The sequence below is a fragment of the Typopeltis vanoorti genome, chromosome 23 (genome assembly GCF_054136105.1).
Source record: "Typopeltis vanoorti isolate ZY-2024b chromosome 23, IOZ_Tvanoo_1.0, whole genome shotgun sequence".
Lineage (NCBI taxonomy): Eukaryota > Metazoa > Arthropoda > Arachnida > Uropygi > Thelyphonidae > Typopeltis > Typopeltis vanoorti.
Window position 1 is genome coordinate 45,272,250 of NC_143571.1, and position 23,062 is coordinate 45,295,311.

At 36.5% G+C, this 23,062-nt stretch overlaps 1 protein-coding gene across 2 annotated transcripts in view; it reads left to right on the plus strand.

The window, feature by feature from the left end:
* The window catches only part of LOC150093813 (SAC3 domain-containing protein 1), a 120,962-nt gene that overhangs the window by 78,930 nt on the left and 18,970 nt on the right, over nt 1-23,062 (plus strand). For both annotated transcript variants that reach the window (XM_090412985.1, XM_090412984.1), the window contains one exon: nt 22,010-22,196. In XM_090412985.1, coding sequence (XP_090269111.1) covers nt 22,010-22,196 — 187 coding nt within the window. The remainder of the gene's footprint in view (nt 1-22,009; nt 22,197-23,062) is intronic.

Below are 23,062 nucleotides of genomic sequence, written 5' to 3' on the forward strand. Positions count from 1 at the left end.
GAACGCAATCAGATTCCTCCTTTATCACATCCAGGAGTCTACCAAGTACCCTGCTCATGCAATCAAGCCTACTACGGTCAAACAGGAAGAACTGTGAATATCCGCATCAGCGAACATAAACGATACGTCCGGAAATATCATTATGGGAAGTCGGGCCTAGCAGACCATGCTCTGGATACCCCTGCACACAGGATCAACTGGAAAAACACAAAAGTACTACACAGAAACCCATATAAATCAGAGAGATTGTTCTTAGAGGCGACAGAAGCCCTAAAACACACTCCAAATCTCAACAAATATGGCTGTATTAACTTGCCGAAGATCTGGGAGACAGTCATATTAAGAAAAAACTAGCACTTTTCTAGGACTCTAGTAATATATGATAGCGTTTTTTTTTTTTTTTTTCAGATAGAGGGCGCCAAAATCAGGACTCTAGTCTTTGTGTTGCTGCTACAATTTTGGTTAAGTACACCATGTTGTTTTAGTCTCGCGTATTGTGACAAACAGTGTTTTTGTGCTCTGAAGATGCTGGTTATAATACCAGCGAAATATCAGCATCAAGTCAATAAATTAATTATTTACTTAGTTTCTGTGTTCTATTATACCGTTAAAATAATAAACAACAAGCAATCAGATCGTCTGCTAGGGATCTTTCTTCTTGCTACATCCTCGTAGTCACCATTGCAAGTCTCTAGTTCATGCCTGATTGTTTTTACTGTATTCAGGGAGCATTGGGCAGCAGTCGTAATATCCTTATTTTGATGGCGGGCACGAATCATCATGATACAAGTTATTCTCTTCCATGATTCAGGTGGGTTCCAGCTATCCATCCTTTCTGACATCTTGTATATGAATGAAGAAGGGTCCAAACTTTTAAATGAAGAGAAGTGTGTGTTAATACATGTAACTTACGGAAAAATATAATTAATTATAAATATGTCAAATTTATCCCGAACACCCTGTATATCTATATGTATATACAAAGGCGGTCTGAAAAGTTCTCGGCTTAACAATGAATTTATAATTTCAAAATTATTTTTATTTTTCAAAATAATCTACCTTAAGACTAATACATTTATTCCAGCAATGCTCCAGCGCCATTATCCTGTCTCTGTAGTGGTTCTCAGTAAGATCTGCAAAATACCCCTCTACAGCTGCAATTACCTCTTGATTCAAAGAAAAACACTGACCAGTGAGGAAAAGTTTGTTTTGGGAAGAGATAGAAGTCAGAGGGAGCCAAATCTGGGGAATAGGGTGGATGTTCCAACAATTCATAGTGCAGATCCCTTAATTTTCCCATTGCCAAAACACCTTTGTGGGCAGGTGCATTGTCCTGATGAAAGATGATTGTTTTCTTCTGCAAACCGGGGCTTTTCTCATGAATTTTTTCGTCTAGTCTGGTTAAAAGATTGGAATGATATTCCCCGGTTATTGTTTTACCCTTTTCAAGATAATTAATAAACAAAATGCCTTTAGCATCCCAAAACACCGATGCCATGACCTTTCCTGCTCATGGAACTGACTTTGTCTTCTTTGGCACTGAACAACCGGCTTCTGTCCACTGTTTGGATTCTGGTGTGTAATGGTAAATCCAAGTCTCATCCTTAGTAATAAATCAATGTGTAAAATCAGTTTTATTCTTGTTAAAACGCTCCAAACACTGTTCAGAGATTTTCATGTGAGTGCATTTTTGATCTGCTGTGAGCAAGCACAGCATCCATCTTGTGCAAAGCTTTTTCATTTGCAATTCTTCATGCAAAATATATCCTACACATTCTTTTGAAATGTCTATAGGCTCGGCAATTTCATGCACTTTGACTTGCCGGTCATCCAATACCATATCGTGCACTTGATGAATGATTTCTGGTGTTGTTACACTTTTTGGACTTCCCTCACATGGATCATCTTCAAGGCTGGTACGGTCATATTTAAACTTAGCAACCCATTTCTTAATAGTCAAAAACGAAGGAGAAGAGTGCCCATATATTATGAACTTTGAATGAAGTTCTTTTGCTGTTAAATTGTGGTTATAAAATTCTTTTACAAAGAATTTTATAACCACACGATACTCAACTTGATCCATTTCAAGGAATACAGACAACACTTTTGCTTCAGACTACTTGATAGAATGACTTGCAATTTCACATGGATGCTTATGACAGATGTAAAACTTGAAAAAAAAAAATCTTGCTGATAGTGTTGCCATCTATTCTAGCCCGAGAACATTTCAGACCACCCTCGTATATGAAAAAAAAAGAAAAAAAAATTTTTTTTCTGTTTACCTCTTTCTTACAGAGATAGCATCAAATGTTGCTTCCACCTGAGATCTACTCTTTGCTGCAATTCATCTACTATCACCAGCAGCATCTTTTCCCCATCCTGTTCTCTCTGTCATTCATTGAAAATACAGTATCCCTTACTTTTTTTTCCCTGTAAATACATCATCCCCTGACCAAGTCTCGCTGATGCCTGTAACTTTTGGTCAGTTTGTACCAACCAATGCCAAAATCTCCTCCTCTTATTCTTCTGGCATTAATAAACATAATCTGCAATATCTTGGAAGCATTCGGAACAAGCAGGAGAAATTTTTGGCATTGGTTAGCTCATCCTGCCCAAAGGTTATTGGCATTGGTTGGCTCATCCTGTCCAGGGGCTATTGGCATTAGTGAGACTTGGCTAACAGATAATGATATAGTTAGTGGGATAGAATGTGCAGGGTATAGTACATTCAGGGAGGATAGAGAGAAAAGAACTAGGGGAGGAGTGTTATTGATGATAACTGTTGAACTGCAACCAAAGAGAGTAGAAGTTCAACTCAGGCCAGTGAAAATAGCACATTTGAGGCTATCTGGTGAGAAATTGAGGCCAGCAGAACAAAATATACAGTTGGATGCTACTATAGACAGGGAATGGAAAAGATGATGGAGATAGTATGCATTGGCAAATAAACACAATGAGTGGAGGACAGGTAATTATTATGGGGCATTTCAACTATGGGAACATAAATTGGAAGGCGGTGAGGACATATGAGAGGAAGAAATGGATTTTATACAGTTACTTATTGATAATTTCCTGAGACAGCATATAATGGATATACTAGTGGTTTAAGAATGCTCGATCTAGTAATTGCATCTGAGAATTTGTCTATAACAAATACGACCATGTTGCCGCCAATTAGTGAAAGTGATCATAGTGAAAACAAACCCCAACTCAACATCACCAGAGTTAAAGATCGGTACTATCAACGTAAGAAGCCTGAATGGCAAAGAAATGGAACTAGCTGAGAAATTAGATAAGTACCAGATCGACATAATAGGGGTGACTGAAACAAAAAAGACCAAAACTGGTGAGATCTTTCGGAGCAATAAATACAAAATGTTATATTCAGGCAATGACAATCAAGGAAAAGAAGGAGTAGCCATAGTATTCACCACAAAATACGAGGCTAATCTTCTTGAATGGCAGTCAGTCAGTCTCAAGTAGAGTAATGTGGGCGAATATGAGAATGGGAAACTGGACAATGAGACTTATTTGTGCCTATGGTCCCACAGAAGGTTCTACTAAGGTAGAAGTGGAGGAATTTTTTGAGGCTTTAGAAAAAGCAACTGACACAATGAAAAAGGAAAAGTTGGTCCTTGTTGGGGATCTAAATAGCAGAGTAGGAAATGATTGTGAGACATACAAAAATATTTTGGGAAAATTTGGAGAAAAGAGCAAAGCTAATAATAATGGCAAATATCTGTTGGATTTCTGCTCAGGACATGGACTGGTTATTACTAACACCATGTTCCAACATAAAAATGTGCACAAATTCACATGGAGAGAAGAGGCTAGGAATAAGAAAAGTCTCATTGACTATGTTATTGTTGATAGTGATGTTTTCTCCCTGGTGCAGGACACCAGAGTGTAGAGAGGATTTGAAATTGGAAGTGATCACTATTTAGTCTTGAGCAGGATAAAATTGAATTTCATATTGAAAAGAATAACATGTAAGAAAGTTTTAAAGCGAATAAAAGTTGAGCAGCTCTCAGATGAGAACTGTAGACTAAAATACAGAAATATTATTGAAAAGAAAATGAAAGAGTTTGAGAACAGGAATCAAACCTTGGAGATTCAGTGGCAAACACTGAAGAAAACATTGATTGATTCTGCCAGAGAGGCATGTGTTGAGGTTGTGTGCAAGGATAAAAAAAATCAGAACTCCCTGGTGGACACAGGAAGTTAAAGAGGCAGTGAAGGAAAAGAAGAAAGCATATCAAAAGTTCCTGGCAAATAAGTCAGCTTTTACTCTTACAGAATACAGAGACAAATGTAAGATAGCTAAACAAAAGTCATGGGAGGACTTTGACAAGAATATAGAAAATGAATATCAAGAAGGTGGCAAAATATTCTGGAGGTTGTTGAAGAAGCTTAGGAATGGAGGAAAGAGTGCTGTAAAAGGAATTAGAGATGATAAAGGTGACATGAAAACAGGAGACAAAAATATCCTTGAAGTATGGAGTAATTACTTTGAAAAACTGCTAAATGAAACAAGCAGTGATGACAGCACAGTGATAAAAAACACTGACCAGGCATGCAGTCAGGAATACATATCCATACTTGAAGTAGAAAAAGCCATCAAAGGCTTGAAATGTGGAAAGGCAGCAGGAGTAGATGATATTCGACCAGAAATGCTGAAGTATGGTGATATAAGAGTCTTACAGTGGCTGCTGCATAGTTCAGAAAGCCTGGACAGAGGGACGAATTCCCGATGATTGGAGTAGAGCTCTCATAGTACCCATATATAAAAAGGGAAATAAAACTGAATGTGAGAATTATAGAGGTATTTCCCTACTGAGTGTTCCTTGCAAGTATACTTGAGAAACGGTTGGTTGAGAAGAATTGTGGAAGAAAAGCTTGGTGAAGAACAAGCTGGATTCAGGCCAAATAGAGGCTGTCAGGATCAGATCTTCACTTTACGACAAATAGTTGAGAAAGCATGGGAATATAACAAAGATCTGTAGTTAAGTTTTGTCGATTTGGAAAAGGCATATGACAAGGTGCCAAGAGAGAAGCTATTCAATACGCTGCAGTTATATGGTGTCAATGGGGCATTATATCAAGCAATACTTAGTCTTTATTTGAGTTGTAAGTCAGCAGTTAGAATTGAAGGAAGTACAGGAAGATGGTTTAATGTTAAATCTGGTGTGAGAGAACGATGTACATTATCCCCTCTGTTATTCATTATCTATATGGATCACATTATGAAGGAATGTGGTATTAAACCTGATATCAAAATTGGAGATGTTAATGTCAGCTCTTTGCTTTATGCGGATGATGTTATACTTCTAAATAAATCCGCTACAAGTCTGCAAGATTCTCTGACTAAATTGAATAGCTGTTGTAATAGATATGGTATGAAGGTCAGCAATAAAAAGACAAAGACAATGAAAATAGGCAGAATCATTGAAAATGTCAACTGTGTTGTGAATGGAGAACCTGTGGAACAAGTAAAATATTTCAGCTACTTAGGCACGATTTTTACCGAAGATGGTAAATTAAATATAGAAATAGACAACAGAATCAGCAAAGCAGGTATGGTAGGAAGTCAGTTGAATAAATTCATATGGAATAAGAAAGAAATTAGTCGGAACACTAAAGTAGCTGTATACAAGACAGTGTTCAAACCAGTTTTAACTTATGGATCTGAGAGCTGGGTCAGAAGTAAAACACTTGACCAAAGACTAGAGACCGCAGATATGAGAGTCCTGAGAAAGATGAGAGGTGTGAACAGATGGCATCAATGGCAATATCATATTAAAAATGAGGATATTAGGAAAGAACTTGACATTGTCAGCATCCAGGAATGCGTTAGCAGAGCTAATCTCAGGTGGTATGGTCACTTAAATAGAATGGGTGAGGAAAGATTAGCAAAACAAGTGTTCTCTGCGAGGTTGGCAGGAAAACGACCCAGAGGAAGACCAAGATATAGCTGGATTGATACGGTACAAAATGCCTTAGACGATAGAAATATAAGATCTGATAATGTTGGAGTCTTGACAAGTAACAGACTGATTTGGAGGAAAATTGTAGATAGGAAGTTAGTAATGATGTAATTTTTTCATGTAGTACTGTCATATCCTGTACTCCCCTTGAGGGTACATGACAGGAATTTGATGATGATGATATAACAACACCTGCAGAGAGTCCAAAGACTCATCGAGGGAGGGTACCTACTGTACAACTCTCCATCAATCCACTAACCACAACTACCCTCATCATCTACACCAATGCCATCTACTGCCAACCACCACCACTAGTATTTTCACAGACAAATCCATTGCAGAATTCGAATCTGCTAACCACTCAGCCAGCCAGGCCTCCCTGGTCTTGACCTGGGAGGTGGCCAAATGGGTGGAATTTTCAGTTAATATGGGGTACAAGCTTAGGAGATTGCTTGGATCGGTGCCATGGCATGCAAAACTGTGAGGGCTGGATGTTGATAGTGCATGGGAAATGGTAAAAGAGTGTTTGAGTAATGGCAGATTGCACACCTAGAGTCAGGAGAGTAAATCAAGTGGGAGTTAAATGGAGGAATATCATCATCAAGCTGGAGCTGCAAAAAAAGAAACAATTTTGGAGGGAATTTAAGGAGAAAGGTGACCTGCAGGCACATGAACAGTACGAAGCACATGCCAGAAGGATAACTAGTGTGGTAAGAAAGGCAAAAGCAGATTATGAAAGGAAGTTAGCAATGCAGGCTAAAGAGAATCCCAAACAGTTCTTTTGATATGCTGCAAGTAAAAGAAAGAATGTATATGGCAGAATGGTTTTAAGGAATGCCAATGGTAGGGAGGTAACTGAAATAGTAGAATTACTAAGTGAACACTTTGCATGAGTATATCATCCACCTGGATGATATACTCTGATATTACAGGAATGAGAGAGCCAAAGGCTTATACTGGAACTGAGGTAAACGAAAGGGGCGAGGGAAGGGTGAAGCTGCAAGGGAATTGTCAATGACCTTGACCATATTGTTTAATCTAAGTCTCAGCTCTGAGTTAGTCCCAAGCAGGTGGAAATTGGGAAAAATAGTTCCATTGCATAAAGGAGGCTCCAAGACTGATGTAGCAAATTACCAACCAATCAGCATATCAGAAGTTGTTGTCAAAGTATTGTAGAAATTGGTAAAGAGCAAAATACAGGAATGGCTAGATGGAAATGGAATACTGCATGGGGTGGGAGCATGGTTTTTTGTGGAGGGTAGGTCATGCCTCAGTATCTTGCTCACATTTTATCATACAGTGACAGCTGAGTTGGATAAAGGTAATGGGTTTACAGTGATACTGCTGGACTTTGCAAAGGCCTTTGACAGGAATTCTAATCAGTAAACTGCAGCACATGGCGATGGATATGGGGTTGGTAAGATGGATAGGAGAGTGGTTGATGGAGAGATATCAGAGAGTAGTTTATTCAGGAGTAGAGTCCAAAAGAAGCTTGTGACTATGGGGCGTGCCACAGGGTTCTGTTTTTGGACTGTTACTGTTTTATTTGTTCACTAACGATATAGAAAAGGATCTGAGAGGAACTGTTCAGTTTTTGTTCAGTTATTTGCTTGATGATGCAATGTTGGATAGAGCAATAGTTAATACAGATGATGTCAATATTGTGCCAGATGATTTGGATAGATTGGTCAACTGGGCAGAGGAGAATGGATGTCAGTTTAATGTGGCAAAGTGTAAGATTATGCATTTTGGGGTGAAAAGATTACTAGCTGTATACTACATTGGTGAAACTGTACTCTAGGAAATTGACAAGCTAGAGACTTGGGAGTGTTAATGGATAGGGAATTAAAGTTTAGGGGGCACATAGCAAAAGTGGCTAAACAACTGATCAGATCACTTGGTTACTGAAGAATATTTTCATGAGCAGAGACAAGCAAGTTATTGTTCTCTTTAATGAGCCTTGATAAGATCCCCACGTTGACTATTGCACGCAGATCTGAGTGGCAGGGTGTCTTGGTGATGAGAAGGAGGTGGAGAGAATCCAGAGGGGGAGTGACCAACAGTAGCAGGTTTATGGAGTGAACCTTATGAGAACAGGTTGAAGATTTGTAGGTTACAGAAACTGGTTGATAGGTGGAAAAGGGGGTGATATGATTGAGACATACAAATTACTGAAAGGTATTTACAAGATCAATATTCAGAGGAAATTTTTCAGAACAGGTCTGGTGGTGGTGGGAGAACTACAGGCCATCCATGGAAACTGAGTAAGAGTGTGGTTAGCAAGGGTGTTAGAACTAGGTTTTTTGCTTGGAGAGTAGTGAATGAGTGGAATAGGTTGCCAGAGTCTGTTGTTGGTGCCATGAGTGTGAATGAGTTCAAAGCAAAGTATGATAGTGCTTGACATGATGGTTAGGATCGCCCTTGATGAGTATAAGGACTCCTTGGAGTTGCCTGTAATTATAATATCCCCCTTGAGCAGATAACTGTGTGTACTCCTTATGTTGTTATTATCCTATTCAAATTTTTTACTTGAGAGACTACATGGTACACATATTTCTGATTTCAGTATTCTTGTAATTCATTCCTTTCTAATGTTTAGGAACAGCTTGATAATTCAAAAAACAATACATTAAATAACCATTATCTTTACACATGCCATTCAATGTATAGGATTATGGAGATAGAGATACACTACTGAATATTTTTCTTAAACTAAGATAAAATAACACTCAATGTTTTGACCTTTGTATCAAGATCATAATCAGAATAAATATATGTATATATGTGCACTGGTATCCAAGCTATATTGGATACACTATAGCAAGCTACAGCATTACTGTTCTGGTCATCCCTTGACCCTAGCCTGACCTCTGGCAAGTTAAAAGAGAAAAATAATAAAAGTAATAATTAAAGTATAAATAAATATATTTTTTTTTGTTACTCCTACCCATGAAAGGTTATTTGCAAACCTATAATACTTTATTGTACAATGAAACCTCTGGAGAATTCATGACTAAACAAACACACGTAATAACCACAGTAATAAGTTTTAATAAGTAAATATTTCATCCTAAGTATCTTAGGACATCATCAGTACAGTACAGTTAATTCAAACAAAACTAGGAATAACATACAGTTAGGGTGCATGATTACAATGGAATCCCAATATGCATGCAGTAGCGTGTTATAGAATTAAAATATATCTGGAGGGGGGAAAAAAGTTACAATAAAATAAGATAACATATATAAAAATTATTTTACACAATTTTGTATGACAATTTCGCACACTTTAGGAATGGCAAGAACGGCTTAGATTTGGTCTGTGAGTAGGGCTTCAGCACTGTTTTTATATAAAGATCTATGTAGAAGTTTGATCTTTTCCCAATGGATCCTATGGTTTGGGTTTTCAACTCCGCATTGTGTGAGGCCAGATTTCTGCGGTTCGATAAGACAGATATGGTCTTGATGTTCCGAAATGCATTTATGAACAGATCTACCTGTTTGTCCATAGTAAGATAATTTACAGGAGTATGGAACCTCATACATGCCAGGTAGCATCAGAGGTGAGAGTTTGTCTTTAGGAGAAGGTAACAAGTTATAGATCTGGTTGATTGGTTTGTAGGTAGTAACAAGTTTGTATTTCTTCATAATTTTTGAAAGACGTTCAGAGATGCCTTTTGATGTAAGGTATGGGAATCCTATGGGCTTGTTCTTGTCTAGGTTGATGTGTGAGGAAGTGACTGATGATTTTTTAAATTGTTTTAAGATTGTTTCCATTTAGTATGGCTGTATTTTTGATTATTTCCAATTCTTGGTTTAGAGATTCTTCTGAGGAATGTAATCTGTGCACTCTGGTTACTAATGATTTAATGATGCCAAATTTTTGAGATGAATGATGAGCAGAAGAATTGTGAATGTAGTGACCTGAAAATGTCGGCTTTCGATAGACAGAAGTGGAGATGGAACCATCTTCTTTGGATGTGTAAATCCAGAAAGGAGATACCCTGTGGAGATTCTTTTTCTAGCATAAATTTGATGAAGAAGGTTTATTTTATCTAAAAGTAAACCTTCATTTTTTTTTCTTGTTCATTCTGAACAAGGAAAAAATGTAGTTCTTGTTCAGAATGACCCCAGACAGTGAAGATGTCATCGACATATCGTAGCCACATTTTTGGTTTGGGTTTAAACTTCAAGGTATTCTAGAAACAGGTTTGCTAAGTTTGATGATAAGGGAGACCTCATTGCTGTTCCTTCCTCTTGCTTGTAAATTTTTTCTTTCCAAGAAGTCTTCACATAGGCCATTCAGCCTCATCAATTAAAAATTCCACAGAGTTTCATGCAAAAATAAGACATTCAACTATTGGAAACTGACATGCTAATTAGCTTTGGCATTATCTCCTTCTTCACTGATATTCCCCATAAGGAAATGGTAGACTTGGTAACTCAAAAATTTCCATCTGATATTGTTGAATTATTCAAATTTGTTATTATGTCCGGTTACTTCACTTGGAAAGAAAAAATTTATTTAGCAAGAGGAAGGAATAGCAATAGGGTCTCTCTTATCACCAAACTAAGCAAACCAGTTTCTAGAATACCTTGAAGAAAAAATTTTCACGTTTAAACCCAAACCAAAAATGTGGCTACGATATGTCGATGACGTCTTTGCTATCTGGGATCATTCTTCCGAACAAGAACTGCACCTGTTTCTAGATAAAATAAACCTTCTTCATCCTTGCATCAAATTTATGCTAGAAAAAGAATCTCCACAGGGTATCTCCTTTCTGGATTTACACATCCAAAGAAAGAAGATGGTTCCATCTCCACTTCTGTCTATCGCAAGCTGACATTTTCAGGTCACTACATTCACAATTCTTCTGCTCATCATCCATCTCAAAAATTTGGCATCATTAAATCGTTAGTAACCAGAGCGCACAGATTCTGCTCCTCTGAAGAATCTGTAAACCAAGAATTGGAAATAATCAAAAATACAGCCATACTAAATGGATACAATCTTAAAACAACTCAAAAAATCATCAGTCACTTCCCCACACATCAACCTAGACAAGAACAAGCTCATAGGATTCCCATACCTTAAGTCAAAGGTATCTCCGAATGTCTTTCATAAATTATGAAGAAATACAAACTTGCTACTACCTACAAACCAATCAACCAGATCTATAACTTCTCCTATAACTATTACCTTCTCCTAAAAATAAACTCTCATCATTATTCAAATTAAAGGGATATTAAATCCCACATTGTTCTAAAACCAAATAAGAAACTCAAAGATTGGAATCAGAGAGTTTCTTGCCAAATATAGTAAACTATAAAGTATCGGCGACCACTAGCGTGAGCTAATGCAAGTGACCCTAGTACGTAGTGTAATACCGGACAACTCGTAGCAAAGGTGGTGAAGTTCTGATCGCTATTCTTAGGTATTTTCCATAATGTAAAAACACATTTCCTAGGAAATGTATGCTGTTATTACATTATGGTGGAAGGTCACTACCCAGACCAGTTTCAGCCTTTTTTGAGGCTTCATCTTTGAGTTTCTTATTCGGTTTTAAAACAATGAGGGATTTAATATCCCTTTAATTTGAATAATGTTTATATCACCGAAATGAAGCTTATTAGCTCTTTATATTTAAGAAACTCTCACCTCTTATGCTACCTGGATGAGGTTCCATGCTCCTGTAAATTGTCTTACTATGGACAAACAGGTAGATCTGTTCATAAATGCATTTCGGAACATCAAGACCATATCTGTCTTATCAAACCGCAGAAATCTGGCCTCACACAATGTGGAGTTGAAAACCCAAACCATACGATCCATTAGGAAAAAGACCAAACTTCTACATAGATCTTTATATAAACATGAACGTTTATATAAAGAGTGCTTAACTCCTACTTCACAGACCAAATCTAAACCATTCTTGCTATTCCTAAAGTATGAGAAATTGTCATACAAAATTGTGTAAAATAATTTTTATACATATTATCTTATTTTAATGTAATTTTTTTTCCCTCCAGATATATTTTAATTTTATTTTATAACATGCTACTGCACGCATATTGGGATTCCATTGTAATCATGTGCCCTAACTATGTTATTGCTAGTATTGTTTGAATTAACTGTACTGACGATGTCCTGAGATACTTAGGATGAAATATTTACTTACTAAAACTTATTAATGTGGTTATTATGTGTTTGTTTAGTCATAAACCTATAGCACATTTTGTACTGTGGATGGGTTAAGGGTTTTTTTTAAATTAATTTTATATATATTTTATATAAAGTGGCAAAAAATACATAATAAATAAAAATATTATATATATATAATAATAACTAGGGGTACCCCCGGTGTTCCGGGCTGGTAGGTCGGTTCTTCTTGAATTCTGATGACTCAAATTTTGAAGACGCGACACTCATGGGCTACCCTGAGTGTCGAGTCTTCAGGGGGATCTCTCCTTAAAACCATTAACAGACATAGCACTTACAACTAACTCAGGTAACCCATTCCATTCATTCACCACTCCCCAAGTGAAATATCTAGTCCTCCTGCCCTTGTTAACCATACCCAACTTCCAGGTATAATGATTGATGATTTATGGTTTTAATGGTGCAAGGACAGCAAAAGGTCATACTCTAACACATCAAGGGTTAAAGTAGTACACAAGGTAAGACAATCACAAACATCATGCCTGCATTAGGATTTGAACCCATGACCTGTTGGTGGGTACTGACCACCTGGCCAATTTCAGTGATGACCTCTTGTTCAGCTCCCTATGGCCAAGTGCTAAAACATTTCCCCTGCATTGATCCTATAAAAGATATACAGTCCTGGATGGCCCAGCCAGGATCAATCAGCTAGTTGGGTTTAAATGTTTCTATCATATCCCTCCCTTTTCACCTATCAACCAAGTTTTGCAATTTACAAATCCTCATTCTCTTCATAGAGATCATTCCACAGGAGTGACACCATCTTGCTCACTCGCCTCTGGATTCTCTCCACCACTTCATCCCCAAGAAATCCAGGTGACCAGACTTGAGCACAGAAATCCAGATGTGGTTGTATAAAGGCTTTATAAAGGGGAATGATAACTCCCATATCTTGCTTGTTAGTATGTTCTTCAGTAATCAACTAATCCCTGGCTTCATCAATTTCCTGGAGTACAGTTCCCTCAGTGTTGTACACTTGTAATCTTTGTATCCCAGAATGCATAGCTTTACACTTTTCAACATTAAATTGCCATCCATTATGTTTTGCCCATACTGTCATCATATTCAAATCATCTTGCAAACTCTCTACATCACCTTTATTAACTATTACCTACCCAACTTTGCATCAGCAAACAACTGAATATTTTCCTTAAAATTATTTCCTATATCATTTATGCACAACTTAAACAGCAATGGTCCAAGCACAGAGTCCTGTGGCACACAACTAGTCACCTGCTTTCTCCTGGATGCTGCTCCTCCACATATTACTTTTTTGATATCTGTCTATCAGCCACTCTTTTATCCATATCACCAGTTTCATATCCATCCCAATTTGTGTAATAGAGTTCCATGTGGTATCTTGTCAAATGCCTTTGCAAAATCCAGCAGTATCATCATGTAGCCAGTCCCTTTATCCAACACAGCTGTCACTCAATTATAAAAAGTTAACAGATTACTAAGGCATCACCTACCCTTCACAGAGCCATGCTGCAAAAAAATATTAGATACTCTTGCATTGATTCAGATGCTGTTGACCTCCAGTAATCACAAGTAGAATTATCTTCATTATAGAATTCACTCCCAACACTTGGTTACAAAGTAAATTATATTTTTCAAAAAATTATACTCTTGTTTAATCCTTCACTCAAGTGTGAGGGAAGTTGAAATATCTTAAAGAGGGTGTGAAGCACCTTCATGAATAGTCTGCTTGTACATAGAGGCTGTTGACTTTACTTCAGTTACCTTAGTATTCCACAGCATGCTTCCTTTTGGACATGTATATAAAGGACCTTTATAAAGGTTGAAACTGGTCTGGATAGTGATCTTTCCTATATTACATAGCAAATGTATGTATATGAAAGGAAGTATGCCTCATATTATGGGATACTGTTAAAATGTTCTGTTTTTCTATTACATATTTGTCAACCCTGCTTTGTCTTTGTTGTTCTTTTCTTAAAACTTCATAAGTGGTCAACTGCCACCATTTATTTAATTCTACTAGATCTTATGTTCTCACGCTCTATAGTCTAACAAATTTATTTGTTTTACGATTGCGCCAGTTAGACTATGTATTGAGTGCGAGATTATAAGATTTTAAACTAAAGACAAAGCAGATATTGTTAGCATTCCCCGCTTGTGTTAATCTTTACCTTTAATTAGTCATGGCTTGATTCTTGATCACATTAACTTTATCTTTTGCAGGTTCAAAATTTTCAGGATTGTGTATTGACAAAATCAGTTCAATGTTAAATTAAATTAAATCAAAAAAGGATTATTTACATAGTTTGATTCACATTAACATATATATATACGATTGCATTACAATTCTTTATTTTCAATTCCTCGTATTTTAAACTTAGTTTTAATTTTCTTCCTTTAAAGCTAATTCACAATCTAGAATATCCTGCCTGTCATATATACTCAAACCGACAATAAAGCATACCTTGAATAAGCTTAATTCAATATCATTTTACATTATCTTATTGTACCCATAAATAGACACACTTGATGTATATTCTTGTTTGGAATTATCACATAACTAGTTACAATTCTCATTCAGCACTGCCTTTTATATGAATCTTTTGTTCACCCGAAAGTGCTCCTTTTTGTGTTTTTTCCCTATTGCTGGTTGTTCTTGATTTCCTGCCAAATTTCTTTGTTCGAGTCATCGATTATTCTGTGCCTTTTAGGACCCTTAACTTGGTGGCAATGTGCAGCTCTTTCTTTGCAAGTTGTTTTGACAATCGACACAATACTTCTCATGGCTGTGGATCCCAGTAAGAGAAGATTGAGAATCCTAAAACCTACGACACTTCTCTTTCGGTTACCAACAGCAGACCTCATGTGGTTGCAAATCCAGGCAAGAGAAGACTCAGAAACCTCAGACCTACAATGCTTCTTTTTTGAATACCGACAGCAGCCCTCACTTGGCTGCAGACCCAGGTAAAAGAGGGTTGAGAACCCTAAGACAAAGTCCCTCTCAACATTTCACCTTATAAAGGCCCAAACTACCATTGTACATGCATGTGCATGTCTCTTGAAACTTTCATATATGGTCATGTATGACATTCGACCATGATGATGTCATATTCACACATCTTTTGAAATTGTCATACATGGACATGGGTTAGCAGCATTACATAATGACGTCACGTGCAACATTATTTTAACAAAGATCTATGGTTAAATTATTACAGACAAAACTGGCATTTCTCTGAATGCAATCTCCTTAAAAAAACGTGTAAAAGCAAACATGATAAGTTACATAGTCACATATCATAAGAGATTTTACAATACTGAGGCAATTGATGTGAAGGGATTAACCTCTATATACAAGTAGCCTAGTCATGAGGATACTTCACTCAAATTTTGTATGCTTATACTGATAAAGGATGAAATAAGAATATAATTTCTTCTTTAATATAAGTACATAAGTTGACATAGTTGGAAAAATTAAAAATGGAAACTTAAACTTGCATGAAATAAATTTATTAGCTATAAAATTTTTTACTATGTATAGTAAGCCTCCTCAGTACATTGACAACATAAAATTACAATTAAAGAATCATTTTCAAAAAAATGTTATCATCATCATCAAATTCCTGACATGTACACTCAAGGGGTGTACAGGATATGACAGTACTATATGAAAAATTTACATCATTACTAACTTCCTATCTACAATTTTCCTCCAAATCAGTATGTTACTTGTCAAGACTTCAACATTATCAGATCTTATATTTCTGTCATCTAAGGCACTTTGTACCATATCAATCCACCTATATCTTGGTCTTCCTCTGGATCGTTTTCCTACCAACCTGGCAGAGAACACTTGTTTTGCTAATCTTTCCTCACCCATTCTGTTCAAGTGACCATACCACCTGAGATTAGCTCTGCTAACGCATTCCTGGATGCTCACAATGTCAACTTCTTTCCTAATATATTCGTTTTTAATATGATATTGCCATTGATTCCATCTGTTCACGCCTCTAATCTTTCTCATGACTCTCATATCTGCGGTCTCTAGTCTTTGGTCAAGTGTTTTACTTCTGACCCAGCTCTCAGATCTGCAAGTTAAAACTGGTTTGAACACTGTCTTGTATACAGCTAATTTAGGTTCCGACTAATTTCTCTCTTATTCCATATGAATTTATTCAATTGACTTCCTACCATACCAGCTTTGTTGATTCTGATGTCTATTTCCATATTTAATTTACCATCTTCACTAAAAATCGTGCCTAAGTAGCTGAAATGTTTTACTTGTTCCACAGGTTCCCCATTCAGCACACAGTTGACATTTTCAACGATTCTACCTATTTTCATTGTCTTTGTCTTTTTATTACTGACCTTCATACCATATTTATTACAACAGTTATTCAATTTAGTCAGGGAATCTTGCAAACTTGTAACAGATTTATTTAGAAGTATGACATCGTCTGCATAAAGATGTTAATGTCAGCAAACAGCTGACATTAACATCTCCAATTCTTATATCATGTTTATTACCACTTTCCTTCATAATGTGATCCCTATAGATAATGAATAACAGAGGGGATAATGTACATCCTTGTCTCACACTAGATTTAACATTAAACCATCTTTCTATACTTCCTTCAATTCTAACTGCTGACTTGCAACTCAAATAAAGACTAAGTATTGCTTGATATAATGCCCCATTGACACCATATAACTGTAGTGTATTGAATAGCTTCTCTCTTGGCACCTTGGTGTATACCTTTTCCAGATCGACAAAGCTTAACTACAGATCTTTGTTATATTCCCATGCTTTCTCAACTAATTGTCGTAAAGTGAAGATCTGATCCTGACAGCCTTTATTTGGCCTGAATCCAGCTTGTTCTTCAACAAGCTTTTCTTCCACAATTCTTTTCTACCGTTTCTCAAGTATACTTGCATAGATTTTGCCAGGAACACTCAGTAGGGAAATACCTCTGTAATTCTCACATTCAGTTTTATTTCTCTTTTAACATATGGGTACTATTAGAGCCCTACTCCAATCATCAGGAATTCGTCCCTCTGTCCAGGCCTTCTGAACTATACAGGTGCAGCCAATGTAAGACATTTATTCCACCATACTTCAGCATTTCTGGTGGAATATCATCTACTCCTGCTGCATTTCCACATTTCAAGCCTTTGATGACTTTTTTTTCTACTTCATATGTATTCTGATTGAATGCATGTTTTTTTACCACTGTGCTATCACTGCTTGTTTCATTTAGCAATTTTTCGAAGTAATTACTCCCTACTTCAAAGTTATCTTTTTCTCCCGTTTTCATGTCACCTTTATCATCTCTAATTCCTTTTACAGCACTCTTTCCTCCATTTCTAAGCTTCTTCAACAACCTCCAGAATATCTTATCACCTTCTTCATATTTATTTTCTATGTTCTTGCCAAAGTCCACCCATGACTTTTGTTTAGCTAGTTTTACACAGTTTAGCTTTCTTACATTTGTCTCTGTATTCTCTAAGAGCACAAGCTGACTTATTTGCCAGGAACTTTTGATATGCTTTCTTCTTTTCCTTCACTGCCTTTTTAACTTCCTGTGTCCACCATGGAGTTCTGGTTTTTCTATCCTTCCAGACAACCCCACCACTTGCCTCTCTGGCTGAATCAATCACGGCTTTCTTCAAGGTTTGCAACTGAATCTCCAAGGTTTAGTTCTTGTTCTGAAACTCCATTTTTTTTTTCAATAATCTTTGTGTATTTTAGTCTACAGTTCACATATGAGAGCGTCTCAACTTTTATTAGCTTTAAAACTTTCTTACATGTTATTTTTTTCAATATGAAATTCAGTTTTATCCTGCTGAAGACTAAATAGTGATCGCTTCCAATTTCAAATCCTCTCTACACTCTGGTGTCCTGCACCAGGGAGAAAACATCACTATCAACAATAACATAGTCAATGAGACTTTTCTTATTCCTAGCCTCTTCTCTCCATGTGAATTTGTGCACATTTTTATGTTGGAGCATGGTGTTAGTAATAACCAGTCCATGTCCTGAGCAGAAATCCAACAGATATTTGCCATTATTATTAGCTTTGCTCTTTTCTCCAAATTTTCCCAAAATATTTTTATATGTCTCACAATCATTTCCTACTCTGCTATTTAGATCCCCAACAAGGACCAACTTTTCCTTTTTCATTATGTCAGTTGCTTTTTCTAAAGCCTCAAAAAAATTCCTCCACTTCTACCTTAGTACAGCCTTCTGTGGGACCATAGGCACAAATAAGTCTCATTGTCCAGTTCCCCATTCTGATATTTGCCCACATTACTCTACTTGAGACTGCCTGCCATTCAAGAAGATTAGCCTCATATTTAGTGTTGAATACCATGGCTAACCCTTCTTTTCCTTGATTGTCATTGCCTGAATATAACATTTTGTATTTATTGCTCTGAAAGATCTCGCCAGTTTTTATCTTTTTTGTTTCAGTCACCACTATTATGTCGATCTGGTACTTATCTAATTTCTCAGCTAGCTCCATTTCTTTGCCATTCAGGCTTCTTAGGTTGATAGTACCGATCTTTAACTATGGTGATGTTGAGTTGGGGTGTGCTTTCAGATTTGTTCCAGTAGCTGACTTTTCGCTGTTCACACTGGTTCCCTGGCGAAAACAATGAGGGCCTTGTTTAACCAGGCGACGCCCCAGCCGGCATGAAATTTTGTCATGTTGTACCATCATTTTGTATATTGGTTTAAGCCAATAAGAATACAATTTGGTCAGCTAAATCCCAAATTGCCAGCCCATCCTCGTTCGTCCAGTATCCAGGTAGATACCCAACAGGGTGCACCACGAGAAGGTGAGGATTGGACATTAGGCCAGAAGCCCTGGTCGGTTCTCTGCATTCCTTTAAAGACTATGTGGAGGTCTCCTCTCAGTTATACAGCTTTGGCCCTTAAGCGCCCCAAGAAAGTTTTATCCTCTCATTAATAGGACAGCATACAGTCTAAAATTCCAATTATTTAAAAAAAAATAATAAGAATAAAGAAACAAAAATTAAAAAAAAAAATTTACAGTAATATAGTAATCAGGAATTTTCATAAAAATGATGTGTAATATTTCCCATAAAGGGATAACCGAAGGCCATCAGTTCTGTTTAAGTTTGATTAGTGTAGGAAAGTTTCACAACTCTTTGTATAAGTGGTCTGTAAGGAATCTACTTCTATGTGAAAACTTAGTTTTCTTCCCAAAAAGAAAAATACAGGAATGAATAGATGAAAATGGGATACTGTATGGGGGACAGCATGGTTTTGTGAAGGGTAGATCATGCCTCAGTAACTTGCTCACGTTTTATAATACAGTGACAACTGAACTGGATAAGGGTAATGGGTTTACAGTGATACTGCTGAACCTGGCTAAGCCTTTCACAGGATACCACATGGAATTCTAATCCGTAAACTCCCAACATATGGGAATGGATATAGGGTTGGTGAAATGGATAGGTGGGTGGTTGATGGAGAGATATCGGAGAGTAGTTTATTGAGGAGTAGAGTCCAAAAGACAGCCTGTGACTAGTGGTGTGCCACAGGGTTCTGTTCTTGGACCACTACTATTTAATTTGCTCATTAATGATATAGGAAAGGATCTGAGAGGAACTGTTCATTTGTTTGCTGATGATGCAAAGTTGGGTAGAGCAATAATGAATGCACATGATGTCAAAATTTTGCTGGATGATTTGGATAGATTGGAGGACTGGGCTAAGGAGAATGGATGTCAGTTTAATGTGGCACAGTGTAAGGTTATGCATTTTGGGTTGAAAAGATTAGCAATAGTATACCACATTGGTGAAACTGTGCTCCAGGAGATTGACGAGGCCAAGGATTTGGGAGTGTTAGTGGATAGGGAGTTGAAGTTTAGGGGGCACATCGCAAAAGTGGCTAAATCAGCTCATCAAATCACTTGGTTGCTGAAAAATACTTTGACGAGCAGAGACAAACAGGTTATTGTTCATCTGTATCAAGCGTTGATAAAGCCCCGTGTTGACTAATTCATGCAGATCTGGGCACCAGGGTTTCTTCTTGATGGGGAGGATGTGGAGTGGATCCAGAGGCGAGTGACCAAGATGATAGCAGGTCTATGGAATGAACCTTATGAGAACAGGTTGAAGATTTGTATGTTACAGAAACTGGTTGATAAGTGGAAAAGGGGGAGTGATATGATATGATTGAGACATTCGAATTACTGAATGGTTCTTATAAGATTACTTCAGAGGATATTTTTCAGAACAGGACTGGTGGTGGAAGGACTTGGGGCCATCCATGGAAACTGGGCAAGAGTGTGGTTAGCAAGGGTGTTAGAACTAGGTTTTTTACTTGGAGAGTGGTGAGTGGAATAAGCTGCCAAAGTCTGTTGTGGGTGCCATGACTGTGAATGAGTTCTAGGCAAAGTATGATAGATACTGTGTGGATGTTGAATAGTTGTTCTTGACATGATGCTTAGGGCCTCCCTCGATGAGTCTAATGACTTCTTGGAGTTGCCTGTAATAATAATAAAATAATAAAAAAAAGAACTCTGTTTAATCAAAATCGCATGTCCTGCTATGCAAGACCATTCGAGTCTATGGTACTGGGTCTAAGATTTATATTTTTCACGATGAATGTATGTAGATCTGCCAGACTGCTCAACTTAAGACAGATCACAGGAGCATAGGATCTGGTAGACATCTGGAGGGTTGAGGAGAGAAAGCTTGTCTTTAGGTGAAGAAAGGAAGGTAAAAATTCTTCCTGACAGGATAAAAAGATACTACAATATTAAGAGTTTTAGACTTTTAACTATATGTTCAGAAAGCCCTTTAATATAAGAGAGTGGAATCCATGATATCTTCAGCTCTAGAGACGTTGTCAAAAGCTGTTAAAGGCTTTCTTAATAAAAGATTCATTAAAGCCATTTTTCATAAAAGTAGATTTGATGTAATTCAGTTCTTGTTGTAAAAGGTCTTCAGTGGAACAAATATGAACACAATGTAACAGGACCATCAAATCTGTCCAATTAATAGTTGAACAGATCTGATGTTAATAGTTGTAATCTTTTGATTATGATGATGAGAAGAATTAGCATGGATATATAAATGGCAATCATTATGAATTTCTTTTCTAAAAGCAGAAAATTGTAAATTACCATCTGGTTGCCAAAGAATTAAAATATCTAAAAAAAAGCTAGTTGATTTTTTTTGTTATTCTAAAGTGAACTGAACCTCAGTGTAACGAAGATGCCTACGATATTCAGATGAAAATTTTACAGATAAATTTATTTTGGTTTCTATCTTTAATTTTTTTAAATATAATTTACCCTCATTGTTTATCATAGAAGATTAAATTTTCACTCCCATATTACTAAATAAACAAATTTAAGTTGCAGCATTTATGCTGCTACTATTTATTGTGCTTGAAAACAAGTGCTACCTTTTTCCTTCTCTTAATAAATGCAGCTTCCAGCTCTCATATGAACTTCATATGCATTTCCTGAAAGTTCTGACCTACAAGTTCAAGAGTTGTCGATAAGTTACAGTAATATTTTCACACATCTATTAAATCATAAACATATTAAGATACTCAAGTATTATGGATTGAAGAACATTTTATGTCTGGGACTGTGATAAAATAATCATAGTATTAATAGAATATTGCATATGTGGAAAACTCAGTTTCATGTTCACATTTAAAATTAACTATAAACATCATTAAATGCATGGAATAAATTTTGTCCCACTTATTTTATGCTGAGAAGAAAAAAATAATAATGTAATGATATAATGTTGTTATTTCACTTATTTAACCTTTACATTTCAGATGGGCTCTGGAAGTAATGTGTGTAGCATACAGCGTAAAAAATTGCAAATTTCCAGTTAAAGTCCTCAGTGAATGGTTGGCTGATTATGATGAAAAGAAAACATTGAAACTTTGCAGACATTATGGTTTATTCATCAGTGATGCTTTTGTCTGTCTTCAGAAAGGCGTTTTATGCAAAGAAAAAGAGGTAGGAAATTTTGTTTATCTTTTTTTAATTGGTATTATTATTATTATTTCTGTATTCGGTTAACACGTAGTCAAAGTGTAACAACAGACATGCAACAGCCTATTCAAATTTTTGACTGGCAGATGAGTCCAATTCAAGCCTTATCCAAAGGTCTAGGAATTGACTAGATATCATCATAAAATGTAAGGTTTCCCCTAATAATGCAGTCTTCTAGAGTTGAAATGGTGTTATATCTTGGAGGCTCAGCTTTTCCAGATGTTTTGGGAAAAATTGCAGAAAAGGGCAAGACATTAATGATAAGTATCTACTTAAATTCAGCTTAGGACATGGACTAGTCTTTTCTAACACCATGTTTCAATATAAAGATGTGTGTGCACAAGCTCATGTGGGGAGAAGATGCAAAAAATAAAAAAAAGCCTCATTTACTGTATCATTGTGGATAATGATATCTTCATTTTTGTGCAGTATACAAGAGCATACAGAGGATTTGAAATTTCAAGTGATCAACACTTAGTTCTAAGTAGGATCAAAATGAACATCACATTGAAAAGAACAGTATGTAAGAAAGTTTTAAAAAGCATTAAAGTTGAGTAGCTTTTACAGGTAAACTGTAGACTCAAACATATACAAACATTGTTCAAGAAAAAAATGAATCAGTTTGAAAGCAAGCACCAAATCTTGGAGTCTCAGTGGCAAACTCTGAAGAAAATATTGATCGATTCAGCTAGTGAGGTTGTGAAGTTGTCTGCAAGCATAGACAAATAAGAACACCATGGTGGACACATGATGTTAAAGAAGCAGTCCTGGAAAAGAAGAAAGCCATAAAAGAATTCAGGAAAAAAAAATTTAAGAAAGCTAAGCTATGT